General features: G+C 44.6%; 1 protein-coding gene across 2 annotated transcripts in view; it reads right to left on the reverse strand.

The window, feature by feature from the left end:
* nup88 (nucleoporin 88) overlaps positions 1-12,776 on the reverse strand; it is a 63,994-nt gene that overhangs the window by 16,914 nt on the left and 34,304 nt on the right. The window contains exons 10-13 of one of the 2 annotated variants that reach the window (XM_085964131.1): positions 9,904-10,008; positions 8,507-8,659; positions 7,155-7,280; positions 4,889-4,954 (exon numbers count right to left, since the gene is read on the reverse strand). In XM_085964131.1, coding sequence (XP_085820257.1) covers positions 4,889-4,954; positions 7,155-7,280; positions 8,507-8,659; positions 9,904-10,008 — 450 coding nt within the window. The remainder of the gene's footprint in view (positions 1-4,888; positions 4,955-7,154; positions 7,281-8,506; positions 8,660-9,903; positions 10,009-12,776) is intronic. The other variant, XM_085964132.1, reaches the window with a different exon arrangement.

The following is a 12,776-nucleotide window of genomic DNA, read 5'->3' on the forward strand; positions in this document are numbered from 1 at the left end:
GTACAGACCAGTTAGCCTGACATCAGTAGTTGGGAAAATGTTAGAATCTATTATTAAGGATGTGGTAACAGGACACTTAGAAAATAATAATAGGATTGGGCAGAGTCAACACGGATTTATGAAAGGGGAAATCATGTTTGATGAATCTGTTGAGTTTTTTGAAGTTGTAACTAGCAGAATAGATAGGGGGGAACCAGTGGATGTGTTGTAGTTGGATTTTCAGAAGGCATTCACACAAGAGGATATTAAACAAAATTAGGGCTCATGGGATAATATACTAGCATGGAATGAGGTTTGGTTAACAGACAGAAAACGGGTCATTTTCGGGTTGGCAGGCTGTAACTAGTGGGGTGCTGCAAGGATCAGTGCTGGGGCCTCAGTTATTCACAATCTGTATCAATGACTTAGATGAGGGGACCGAGTGTAATATATCCAAGTTTGCTGATGATACAAAGCTGGGTGGGAATTTAAGTTGTGAGGAGGATGCAAAGAGGCTTCAAAGAGATATAGACAGGCTAAGTAAGTGGGCAAGAACATGGCAAATGGAATATAACGTGGAGAAATGTGACGTTATCCACTTTGGTAGGAAAAATAGAAAAGCAGAGAAGGATCCAGCTAGTTCCCAATGAATTATTGGACACTTGACTCTGTTAGCTGTTTAAGACAAAGATGGTTTTTTTAAATTCTCAGACTAGAGACTGACAATATGCAGCCGGGAACAGATAGCAGAAATGCCAGCAAGGTCGAATATTAAACATCAACGACACACAGAAGTGATAAGGGCATGGGAATGTGTGTGTCCACAGCACTTCAGTAGAGCAGTGTCTAAACACTGCCTTGTTTCCCAGGAGATAAGGGTACAAATTAAAAACCAACATTGTACTAAGTTTCAGAACACATGAATCAATGCGGCCTTGCAATTACCCTGCTTGTTCGACAGAGAAGGATAAGACATGTTTCTCAAACTATAAACAAGGCCTGTAGCGAGGAAAAGATAACAGAAATGCGGGGAGTAGAATTACAAGTTGAGTGGTGGGTCCGACAGTTGAGTGACTAACCACATAAACCAATAAAGAGCAGCTGTTATGACACTGTTTGTACGTATATGCCCCAGGTGGGCAAGAGAGCCCCAGGTGGGCAGAGGAAACGCTTCAAGGACACCCTCAAAGCCTCCTTGAAAAAATGCAACATCCCCACCGACACCTGCGAATCCCTGGCCCAAGACCGCACAAAGTGGAGCGCCGAACACCTTGAGTCTCTTCGCCGGGAGCAAGCGAAAGCCAAGCGCAAGCAGCGCACGTCAACCCAAGCACCCTACCCACCCGCCCCTTCAACCACCGTCTGCCCCACCTGCGAGCTCATTTTTAATGTGGAAGCAAGTCATCCTCAGTTCCGAGGGACTGCCTAAGAAGACACCCCATTCTGTAGTAAGTGGGTGTTGCTTATAGAAGTGTATAACTTGAATGAACCACTTTTTTCCTTTGTGAGTGCATCTCTTGTTTGAGGAAGCAAGCTGACTCTTCTATGTGCACACGTATTCGTTTAGTTGTTTAATAAATTCTATTTTTGTCCTCAATTCCGTCTCCGTCTAGAGTTTCTCCAAATTCGAATCTAACAGCAGAGTATTTTTTTAAATGGTGAGAGATTGGGAAATGTTGGTGTTCAGAGGGACCTGGGTGTCCTTGCACACGAATCACTGAAAGTTAACAGCAAGCAATTAGGAAAGCAAATGGTATGTTGACCTTTATTACAAGAGGATTTGAGTATAAGAGTAAAGAAGTCTTACTGCAATTATATAGGGCCCTGGTGAGACCACACCTGGAGTATTGTGCACAGTTTTGGTCTCCTTACCTAAGGAAGGATATACTTGCCATAGAGGGAGTGCAACAAAAGGTTCACCAGACTGGTTCCTGGGATGGGGGGATTGTCCTATGAGGAGAGATTGAGTAGACTAGGCCTATATTCTCTAGAGTTTAGAAGAATGAGAGGTGATCTCATTGAAACATACAAAATTCTTACAGGGCTTGACAGGGTAGATGCAGGGAGGATGTTTCCCCTGGCTGGGGAGTCTAGAACCAGGCATCACAGTCTCAGAATAAGGGGTCGGCCATTTAGGACTGAGATGAGGAGAAATTTCTTCACTCAGAGGGCGATGAATCTTTGGAATTCTCTACCCCAGAGGGCTGTGGAGGCTCAGTCGTTGAGTATATTCAAGACAGAGATCGATAGATTTTTGGATATTAAGGGAATCTAGGGATATGGGGATAGTGCAGGAAAGTGGAGTTGAGGTAGAAGATCAGCCATGATCTTATTGAATGGCTGAGCAGACTCGAGGGGCCGAATGGCCTCCTCCTGCTCCTATTTCTTTTGTTCGCTGCTTCCTGCCACTGAGCCAATTTTGGATCCAACTTGTCACTTTCACTTGTTTCCCATGGGCTTTTACTTTTTGAACCAACTTGCTGAGGGGCCTTGTCAAAGGCCTTGCTAAAATCCATGTAGACTACATCAAATTCACTACCCTCATCAACCCTCCTCGTTACCGTCTCAAAAAATTCATTCAAGTTAGTCAGACATGACCTTCCCTTAACAAATCCATGCTGACTGTCATAAGAATTAGGAGCAGGAGTTGGCCATATGGCCCTTCGAGCCTGCTCCGCCTTTCAATAAGATCTTGGCTGATCTTCGATCTCACCTCCACTTTCCCGCCAGATCCCCATATCCCTCGATTCCCCTAGAGTCCAAAAATCTATTTATCTCAGCCTTGAATATACTCAACGATTCAGCACCCACACCCCTTTGGGTAGAGAATTTTGAAGATTCAGAATCCTGAGTGAAGAAATTCCTCCTCATCTCAGTCTTAAATGGGCGACCCCTTATTCTGAGGCTATGCCCCCTAGTTCGATGAATGTCAGGAAATTATTATTCACACAAGGAGTGATCAGCACAAGGAATGGACACCAAAATGTAGTAGTGGAAACTACAATTGTACAGGGCTTTGGTGAGGTCACACCTGGAGTACTGTGCACAGCTTTGGTCTCCTGAAGTAGGATATACTTACCTTGGAGGTGGTGCAATGAAGATCCACTAGATTGATTCCTGGGATGAGAGGACTGTCCTATGATGAGAGATGGTGTAGAATGGGTCTATACTCTCTGGAGTTTAGAAGAATGAGAGGTGATCTCATTGAAACATAATATTCCGAGGGAGACTGACTGCTATGGGGTTGTTTCCGACTGTCCTTGATTAATCCGTGACTTTCTAAATGATTATTTATACTGTCCCTCAATTTTTTCCAATAATTTTCCCACCATCGAGGTTAGACTGACTGGCCTGCTCGGTCTATCCCTTTCTCTCTTTTTAAACAATGGCACAACGTTAGCAGTCCTCCAGCACCACGCCTGTAGCCAGAGAGAATTGGACAATGATGGTCAGAGCCTCTGCTATTTTCTCGCTTGCGTCTCAACAGCCTGTGATACATTTTATCTGGGCCTGGTGACTTATCTACTTTCAAAGATACTAAACCCCTTAAATACTTCCTCTCTCACTGAATATTTCTGTGACAAAAGGCTTGAACCAAGCCACAGATTTCAAATAGTTACCCTTTCATGTGCTCAGTTATGAAGAAGCCAACAAGCCTGGAGATCTGTGTGAAGGGTGTAAAGGTTAGCAGAGGGCAGTGCAGCGAGTTGCGTTAGCAGGCAGTAGTGCTGAATCAAGCAAATGGAAATCTTCACAGAAAGACAAGATAAACTAGCTAACTCCCACAAGATTACAAGAGTTCAGTAATTCTACAACAAATAATTTAGATTTAGATTACAACTTTTAATTTTTAATTGAGAAAATAAGTAGAAGAACTTCGACTGTTAGTTATTCACTCGTCATCTTTTGTAAAATAAATTAGTTCAACAAACTTAAAGCAAAGTGCAAAGTTGTATCGCTTTTTGGAGATGGGCGAGATCCTGTGGAGGCACAGGGTAATTCCAATAGCTAAAAAAAAATCAATGGAAAGGTTGTTGTGTTTGTTATCCTGGGCGTGTTACCGAAAACTTACCTCGGTATCAAAGTCAGTGAAGACGCCTGAAAGCGTAGGGAGGTAGGACTTACTAAAGAGAGCAGTCTAAAATTAGAGCAAGCCCCCAGCTCTCACAAACTTCAAGGCTGGGATCCTAGTTTGTACAATAAGGACCCATGTGCTCCAAACTTCACCAGCTCCCCACTCCCCAGTCAACTTCAAAATCTCTGTCTTCAAACCCTGCCATGGCCTTGCTCTGTCCCATCTCTGCAACCTTCTCGAGCTCTACAGCCCAGCACACACGCTCTGCTCTTCCGACTTAGGTCTACTGTGCAAGCCCAGCACTGTTCCACCACTGCGGGCACTACATCCCTGCACTCTGGCATGTTCTCCCGAAGCCTGCTTTGTGCTCCTTGCTTGCAGTCGAAAGCCTCAGAAAAATGTACCTTTTTATTATGCACCGTCACCTTGTACTTTGTGCTCAGAGTCCACTGCTCCTCTTGTAATGAGCTTTGAGACATTTGTTATTGTTGTTGGGACCCCAATGCCAGTTTCCCACTCTCAGGCTACCTGCCTGCGTATTCCTAAATCTGGCCCAATGTCAATGCTGCGGTGGCCAGCTTTCCACTTTTCTCTCTCTGACTCAGCACAAGACTGGGACTGAGAATAGACATTAGCATGCTGCTGGGTTTCAACATCGCTCCTTCATCGCGGGATTTAGGGGATCAGCTAAGTGAGAAGCCTGGGATTTACCAGATCTTCATTGATCGGCTGCTCACGGTGAGCCATCAGAGCAGTGCCTTCACAGTGTTTCACATTACTGGCTGGCTTATAAATGCCTCCATGTGCATCATTTTAAGCACGGCATGGACTTACTTCTCCTCGACGCACTGCACAAGATCGTGCTGCTGCTTCTCCTTCTGACTACACAGAAGCTTCACCCTGCAATATAGGAACAGATTCCTCATTTAACGATCATGTGCCTTGGTCATACAGTTAATTCAATATTACTGCAACAGCAAGGTGAATAATGGGAATTAAAGCTGCACTTATACTACAGACACTGACTCAAATCAACATCTGTACAGTATGGTCGACAGAGCTAGCATTCCTCTCAATCGGTAAAGAGAGTCAAAGGTTTTTAGAAGTTCCTGGCAGGTTTACTGAATTGCTTGAGCAAGGCTAAAATGTGGTTTTACTGAAGTTACAGTGCATCTGTGTGAAGTACATTCACTGTCCCCTCACTCGTGAACAAGATCCTCCTCGGCCACGACCACATTGTGGACAATGGAATCAACATTGAGCACAGACAAACAGTGGCGCAGTCACCCCATTCCCTTACAGAAGCCCCAACAGTCCGAACATAATAGGAGCAGGAGTAGGCCATTCGGCCCCTTGAGCCTGCTCCGCCATTCAATAATATCAGGCTGATCTTCTACCTCATCTCTACTTTCCTGCACTATCCCCATATCCCTCGATTCCCTTAATATCCAAAAACCTATCGATCTCTGTCTTGAATATACTCAACGACTGAGCCTCCACAGCCCTCTGGGGTAGAGAATGCCAAAGATTCACAACACCTCATCTCAGTCCTAAATGACCAATCCCTTATCCTGAGACTATGCCCCCTAGTTCTAGACACTCCAGCCAAGGGAAACAGCCCCATAGCATCTACCCTGTCAAACATTTCACCACCAGCCTCACTCTCAGCCAAACTAGAGTGGCACCATGGCTTTCATCAATTCACAAGAGCAGCATTCAGGAGGCGAGCGGGAGAAGAGCGTTCAGGGGGAGGGAGAAAAGAACGTTCAGAGAGACAAAGAGTGCTCGGAAAAGGGGGGGGTGGTGGGGGGGGGGGGAGAGCACTCTGAAGGAGGAGGAGTATTGCTGGCGGGGGGAGGGGGTGGGAGAGAAGATGAGAATTGGGAGGGGTGAACACAGGCTTGTTTGAAAAGATTGATTTTTTCCTTTAAGGGTGAATGGGGGGTGAAGCAGGTCAGAAAGCTGAAGGTTCGGGACGAGAAGTCAGTTTGAGGTTTCAGAGGTCGTATACACAACACTTTGAAAGTTACACAGAGGTGCACTGATTCAAAAACGTAATGTCTTTTCCTGGAATTTTCCCTTCAATCAAACTGCTTTTTAAAAGAAGAAACAGGCAACAGCTTTAGGTTTCTGAAGTAAAATCTTGTTCTGACATTATACAGATACACATTTCAGCTTACAAGGCAAGGCTTTTAGAAATTAAAAGAAAATGGTGAAAGCCTTAACTTTAGGCCAGCATGCAGCCTACATATCAAGGAGGCGCGACAAAGGAGCGTAACGGCAACCGTTTTCTCCACTGCACTAAATATTAGAAGAAATTATACCGGATTTAACAGCTTTTTAATGTGTGCAGGATAGCAGCAAGTAGGAAGAGACATATTTCTGTGTGTGTTTTAAAAAGAACCGATTGTAACTTTGTTTGAAAATGCGATTAAGCAATACCCTTCCTTTAAAGGGGACAGGGTTAGTTGTCCCTCTTGTTCTCACTTTTTATCTATTATGAATCTAATACATGGTTTACTCAATAACTTCGCCTGACTCCGCCCCGCCTCAGCTCATCCGCTGCTGAAACCCTCATCCATGCCTTTGTTATCTCTAGACTTGACTATTCCAACGCACTCCTGGCCGGCATCCCACCCTACGTAAACTTGAGCATATCGAAAACTCGGTTGCCCGTGTCCCAACTCGTACCAAGTCCCGTTCACCCATGAGCCCTGTGCTCGCTGACCTACATTGGCTCCCGGTTAAGCAACGCCTCAATTTTAAAATTCTCATCCTTATTTTCAAATCTCTCCATGGCCTCAGCCTCTCCCTATCTCTGTAACCTCCTCCGGCCCCACAACCCCCCCACCCTGCTCCATCATCAGCAGCTATGCCTTTAGCTGTCTAGGCCCCAAGCTCTGGAATTCCCTCCCTATACCTCTCCACCTTTAAGACACTCCTTAAAACCTACCTCACCCGTCCTAATATCTCATGTGACTTGCTGTCAAACTTTGATTGATAACACTCCTAGGAAGCGCTTTGGGTGGTTTTACTAGGTTAAAGGTGCTATATAAATGCAAGTTGTTGTTTTAAATGAACCAGCCGCTGGCACCATTACCTGCGTGCGATCTCTTCTCTTGCAAGAGCCTGTTTGAGGATGTACTCTTCTCTGAAGACCTGAGTGGCTCGGCTTAGGAGCTGCAAACATTCCTGTGGTGGCGGAGCTCCCTCTGCATCGGAGGCCCTGAATTGAAGAACGAGGCTGCGTCATTGTGTATTCTGTAGAGTTCCAGGCACCAGGAACTCTTTAACCTTGTCACTCTTACATTACAGACAGGATGCAATACAACTGAGAAACCACTCAAGAGTCAGGCAAAATGGCTTCTTGAATGTACGTCAATGGGATTGCTGGGGAAAGCAAACCCTGATTAATACGAGATACATCACCGGCACACAACACGCACTAACCGCCTCCAACACCAGTGGAGTTCCGTCCTCCACACCTCTCCTTGATCAATCTATCAGGAGGTGGGGAAGGAGACTTCAACGTGAAGGAGTGCCATCGCACCCTATGGGTACGATCGTGTAGTGGTTATATTACTGAACTAGTAATCCAGAGATCGTGAGAGAGAGTTCAGTTTTTTTAAAATCTGGAAATAAAAAGCTGGTGTCCATAAAGTGACCACGAAGCTGTCGGATTGTAGTAAAAAACCAACTGGTTCACTGATGTCCTTTAGGGAAGGAAACCTGCAGTCCTTACCCGGTCTGGTCGATATGTAACTCCAGTCCCACACCAATGTGGTTGTCTCTCAACTGCCCGCTAAAGTGGTCTAACAAGCTACTCAGTGGTATCACTACCTTCTGAGGGCAACTAGGAATAGACAAAGTCCAGCCTTCCAGTCACACAAACATCCCAAGAATTAATTTTTAAAAACACAAACGTACAGTCCCAGAGACACCCGAGTGCAAATCTCAATCAAGATCACTCTTCATGGATTTGCAAGGGGCGAACCGAATGAGTTATCATTGTAGCTTCAGGTTCGCCAGGTTGAAAACACCTTTTTCTGCCGATTTTCACTCCTCGTTTCCTGAAAGTGCTGACTCGTGGCGCAGCAGTTCCACGCACGCCAACAGCCTACCAATAATTCACCAAAGCCCAGACAGGACATGCTAACCCGACCCAATCCTGTCCTAACCAACATTCACGCACCTCAGGGTGGAGTGTTGGAAGGCGGCTGCAATGCCCCAACTCAGATCAGCTAATTCAGCAACTGAACTTGCAACCGTTCTGTTCTGTATAGCTTTAGTGGCCCATTGTACCATTACACACCAACACACCAGGGGAGTGGGAAAAACAATCACAACTCAAATTTAAGCCATTTTGATTCGATTTCATTATTTCAGATAGAGGGAGCCTGGTTGCACGCAATGAAAAGAAGGATGCCACCCGGCTACAGATTAAAACGATACCTCAGTAGTAGAGGATTGGTTGCACTGCGACGCAAAATGTTCCTAATGTGCTGTTCAAAGGAATTGCTTGCAAAGTTCCGCAGCGGAGATGCCACACAGCCGATGTCTGGGTTGGAACACAGTAGTGGTGGTGACACTGGGCGTGTAGTGGTGCTGCAAACACACAGTTAGAAAATCTATTACACGGCGATCAAGTCGTGCCGTATTCAAACCGTTTTAAGTGAACAAAACATTCAGACACAATCATAGAATGGTTACAGCACAGAAGGAGGCCATTCGGCCCGTTGAGCCGGTGCCGGCTGTCTGCAAGAGCACCGCAGCTAGTCCCACTCTCCCGCCCTTTCCCTGTAGCCCTGCAAATTTTCTTCCTTCAGGTAATTATCCAATTACCTTTTGAAAGCCGCAATTGAATCTGCCTCCACCATCCTTTCAGGCAGTGCATTCCAGATTCTAACCACTCGCTGCGTAAAAAAGTTTTTCCCCATGTCGCCTTTGGTTCTCCTGCCAATCACCTTAAATCTGTGTCCTCTGGTTCTCAACCCTTCCACCATTGGGAACAGTTTCTCTCTATCTACTCTGTCTAGACCCCTCATGATTTTGAACTCTCCTCTAAACCTTCTCTGCTCTAAGGAGAACAACCCCAGCTTCTCCAGTCTATCCACATAACTGAAGTCCCTCATCTCTGGAATCATTCCTGTAAATCTTTTCTGCACCTTCTCTAAGGCCTTCACATCCTTCCTAAAGTACAGTGCCCAGAATTGGACACAATGCTGCAGTTGAGGCCAAACCAGAGTTTTATAAAGGTTCATCATAACTTCCTTGCTTTTTTACTCAATGCCTCTATTTATAAAGCCCAGGATCCCGTATGCTCTTTTAACCGCTTTCTCAACCTGCGTATACGATTCAACAGCATTATTTCTTCCACCTTAAATTTTCTCCTCTCTGCCAACCCCCAGAAGTTGATCATTTATGCTGGGGTACAGTCCCACAGGCTGATACCTCGTCCAAGGAACCAGTCTTTCAGTGTGAGCTGGGACAGCAAGCCGATTCAGAAGAGCCAGATTTCTGTTTTCATCCAAAATTCATGCACACAACTTTCTAGCTGGAGACTAGGATATCAATTAGGAGTAGGAATCCTGTCCGGTGAGAGAAAGTGCCCCCACTAAGTGCAGCAACTTAGCAGAAGCCCGAGAACAAACCTGGGACCTCCCTGGTCTAGAATGGTATTGGCCCATAAGATTTTGACTTGACAGTACAATTTGTAACAAATCAGATGCTGACTTTCCCCGAGCACTACACCACAGGGTTCAGTTACTGCTCATTGCGTACGTACACCTTCCTAACCCTGTTAAATGAGAGCTTTCCAAATTAAACTATTAATACAAGAAAATACTTACAGCAATTGTCTTATGATACATTCATATGAATCTGTAATACAAATCATTGTGGCTCCTAGAGACAGGTCCGAAATGATCCAGAATCCTTTGATTGGTGCAGGCCGGCTGTAAAAACACAAACAAAGATGATGAAAATAAAGCAGTTGCCATATTCCTTACCAAACGAATATGACAAACAAATATAGAAAAGGCGTGATTGGCTTTAAAAGAGACTAGAGTTTCTGGATACCTTCTCATCGGATAGATTACTTTGAAATAAAGTCCTTAAGGTAATTTGTGAAGGGTTGTGTTCAGCTTGCTAACTTATAAATTAGTTTGTAAAATGACCAGATCCATTTATTTTTGCTAAGATTGTAATTTCAAGCACACAGTACTTAACGATCACATTCGTCAATGTTATTTCAGAGGCACAGCAGGAGAAATACAGAAAGACAGCAGATTCAGTCCAACCAGTGCTTGTTGGTGAATACCCGCCACACGAGGACAGAGTCCCAATCATGTTTACCTACCCTGTTCCCATATCCTTTTAACCCCTTTTTCTTCATCCCCCTATCCAATCTAATCTTCAATGCTGACATTGTTTCTGTCTCAACCATTGGCCCTGGGAGTGAATTCCACAGCCTCACATCTGTGTGTGAAGATTCTCCTCCTATCCTCTGTTCTAAATCTCTTGCATTTAATCTTGGTCCCTCACTCTGGACTCCTCAATCACTTGAAACCGTCTGCTTCGATCTACTCTGCTCCATTCTTTCAGAATTTTAAACACTTCTATCATATTGCCCCCTTTCTATAGCGAGGAGCCCAATGTTGCACACAGTGCTCTAACTGAGGCCTTAAGGTTTTAAATAGGCACATTATTACCTCTTGGATTTTATATTCTATACCTTGAGACAAAAATCGAAATTTTATTTTTATGGCCTTAGCAACCCAAGCTGCTGTCTTTATCACAGAAACCCCACAGTGCAGATAGAGGCCTGCACCGACACATATCCCACCCGATCCCCGTAACCCCTACACATATCCCACCCTATCCCCGTAACCCCACGTATTTAATCCCCCTAACACTAAGGGTCAATTTATCATAGCCAATCAACCTAACCCGCACATCTTTGGACTGTGGGAGGAAACCGGAGCACCCGGAGAAAACCCACGCAAACACAGGGAGAATGTGCAAACTCCACACAGACAGTCGCCCGAGGCCGGATTCGAACTCGGGTCCCTGGCGCTGTGAGGCAACAGTGCTAACCACTATGCCACCGTGCTGTCCTGTGAACCTGTCCCCCTAAATCCTTCTGCTTTTCCACAGCACCGAGCCTACTACCACTCAATATAATTACTGTGGTTACTTTTTTAAAACCAAAATGCATCACCTCATACAGTACTTACTGACATTGAAATCCATCTCCCACCTTTTAGCCCCTTCCCCATCTTAATAGCCCTTTAGTTTCCTTTCATAAAGAATTAACTATCAGCAAATTTAGATACTACTCCCTCTAGGCCTTGTATCCAAATCATTGACATATGCAGTGACCAGAAGTGGCCCCATAATCGAACCCTGTGGGACACGCTTCCAACTACCCTGAAAAATTGCCATTAGCTCCTACTCTGTTGTCTCCTTCCGAACCAATTTTTAATCCATTTTTAATTCACCTCCTACTTCCATACCATTAAATCTCCTCCAATAGTCGCCTATGCTAACTTTGAGAGGTTAACTTTGCTCCGACTATTAAATAGGACGTAGGCTGCTGCCCTAAGGAATAGTAATGCTTTAATTCTCACTCACTGCGTTACTGACTGTACCATCAGGCTCCTCAGTTAGTATGAAATCCATACATGCTCGAGATTCTACAGATTGGCAGGGTTGTTTGTGACGTTCTCACATTTGGATTTAAATTGGCCATGCAGTGCCCGCTTGGTTGATAATTAAATAAAACAAATCACAGCAACAATAGAATCAAGTTCGTTTTTAAACTTTGTGAATGTTGTACTCTTTAGGATGAGTGAATTTAGCATTGGGGAATGGAACACCTTCCTTGCCTAGTATCAGCATCAAGCACAGCCAAGTCACAAAGGACATGGTTTAATGCAGAGTAAAGCTACCTCTACTCTATCCCAACCTTACAAGAGCACTCCCCATTGCAGAGGCAGCTTTGCTCTGTGGGTCCACACCTGCTAGGAACTGAATAACTGAATTCAGGTGGTTCAAACTCACCTCATGTAGAACCAGTTTTATTTTTTTTTAGATGAATACTATCAAAGGGTCCACAGGGAAAGAAGCTAGTGATACAGTTATACAACATAGGGTAGCCATTTTAATTGTTGTGCTACTGAACTGTAGGAGAAATTAGAATATGAAATTAAATAAAACGGTTATTTGCGCAGGTTTTATGTAGCTTAGCTTCAATTTCCAAATGTTGATTATGGCCAGACACCTCTGCTTCTGGAATAGTTCTGGTTACACTAGGAAAGGTATAATCTAGCTTCAGTAAGACCCCCTCAATTCTTCAAAACACCAAGAACTGCACCAATAAGAACAAAGAAAATTAAGGGACAGAGAGTTGGGAAACCACATAAACTGCAAGATGGGTTGAAAAGCCCAGATTGTATGTGGGTTGAAAAGCCCAGATTAAGAGTCTAGCACAGGTCTATGTCCAAATCCCATAAATCCTTTTGCCCACATGAAGGGCGAGTCAGCCCAAGGCGCACTCCCCTCCTTGGAACCAGTTACTGAGACAGAAACTCCTGGCTCGCCTCCCTCTTGGCCAAAAGTATGGCACAGAGCCAGAGAGAAACGAAACATTTAATAAAATGCTTAAAGTAGGTAAAATTTAAAAAAGGACAGCTTAAAACCTTAAGACAGTAAAATAAAACCA

This window comes from Somniosus microcephalus, chromosome 22, assembly GCF_052327205.1.
Source record: "Somniosus microcephalus isolate GS21.2 chromosome 22, FLI_Smic_1.0, whole genome shotgun sequence".
NCBI classification, from domain to species: Eukaryota; Metazoa; Chordata; class Chondrichthyes; order Squaliformes; family Somniosidae; genus Somniosus; species Somniosus microcephalus.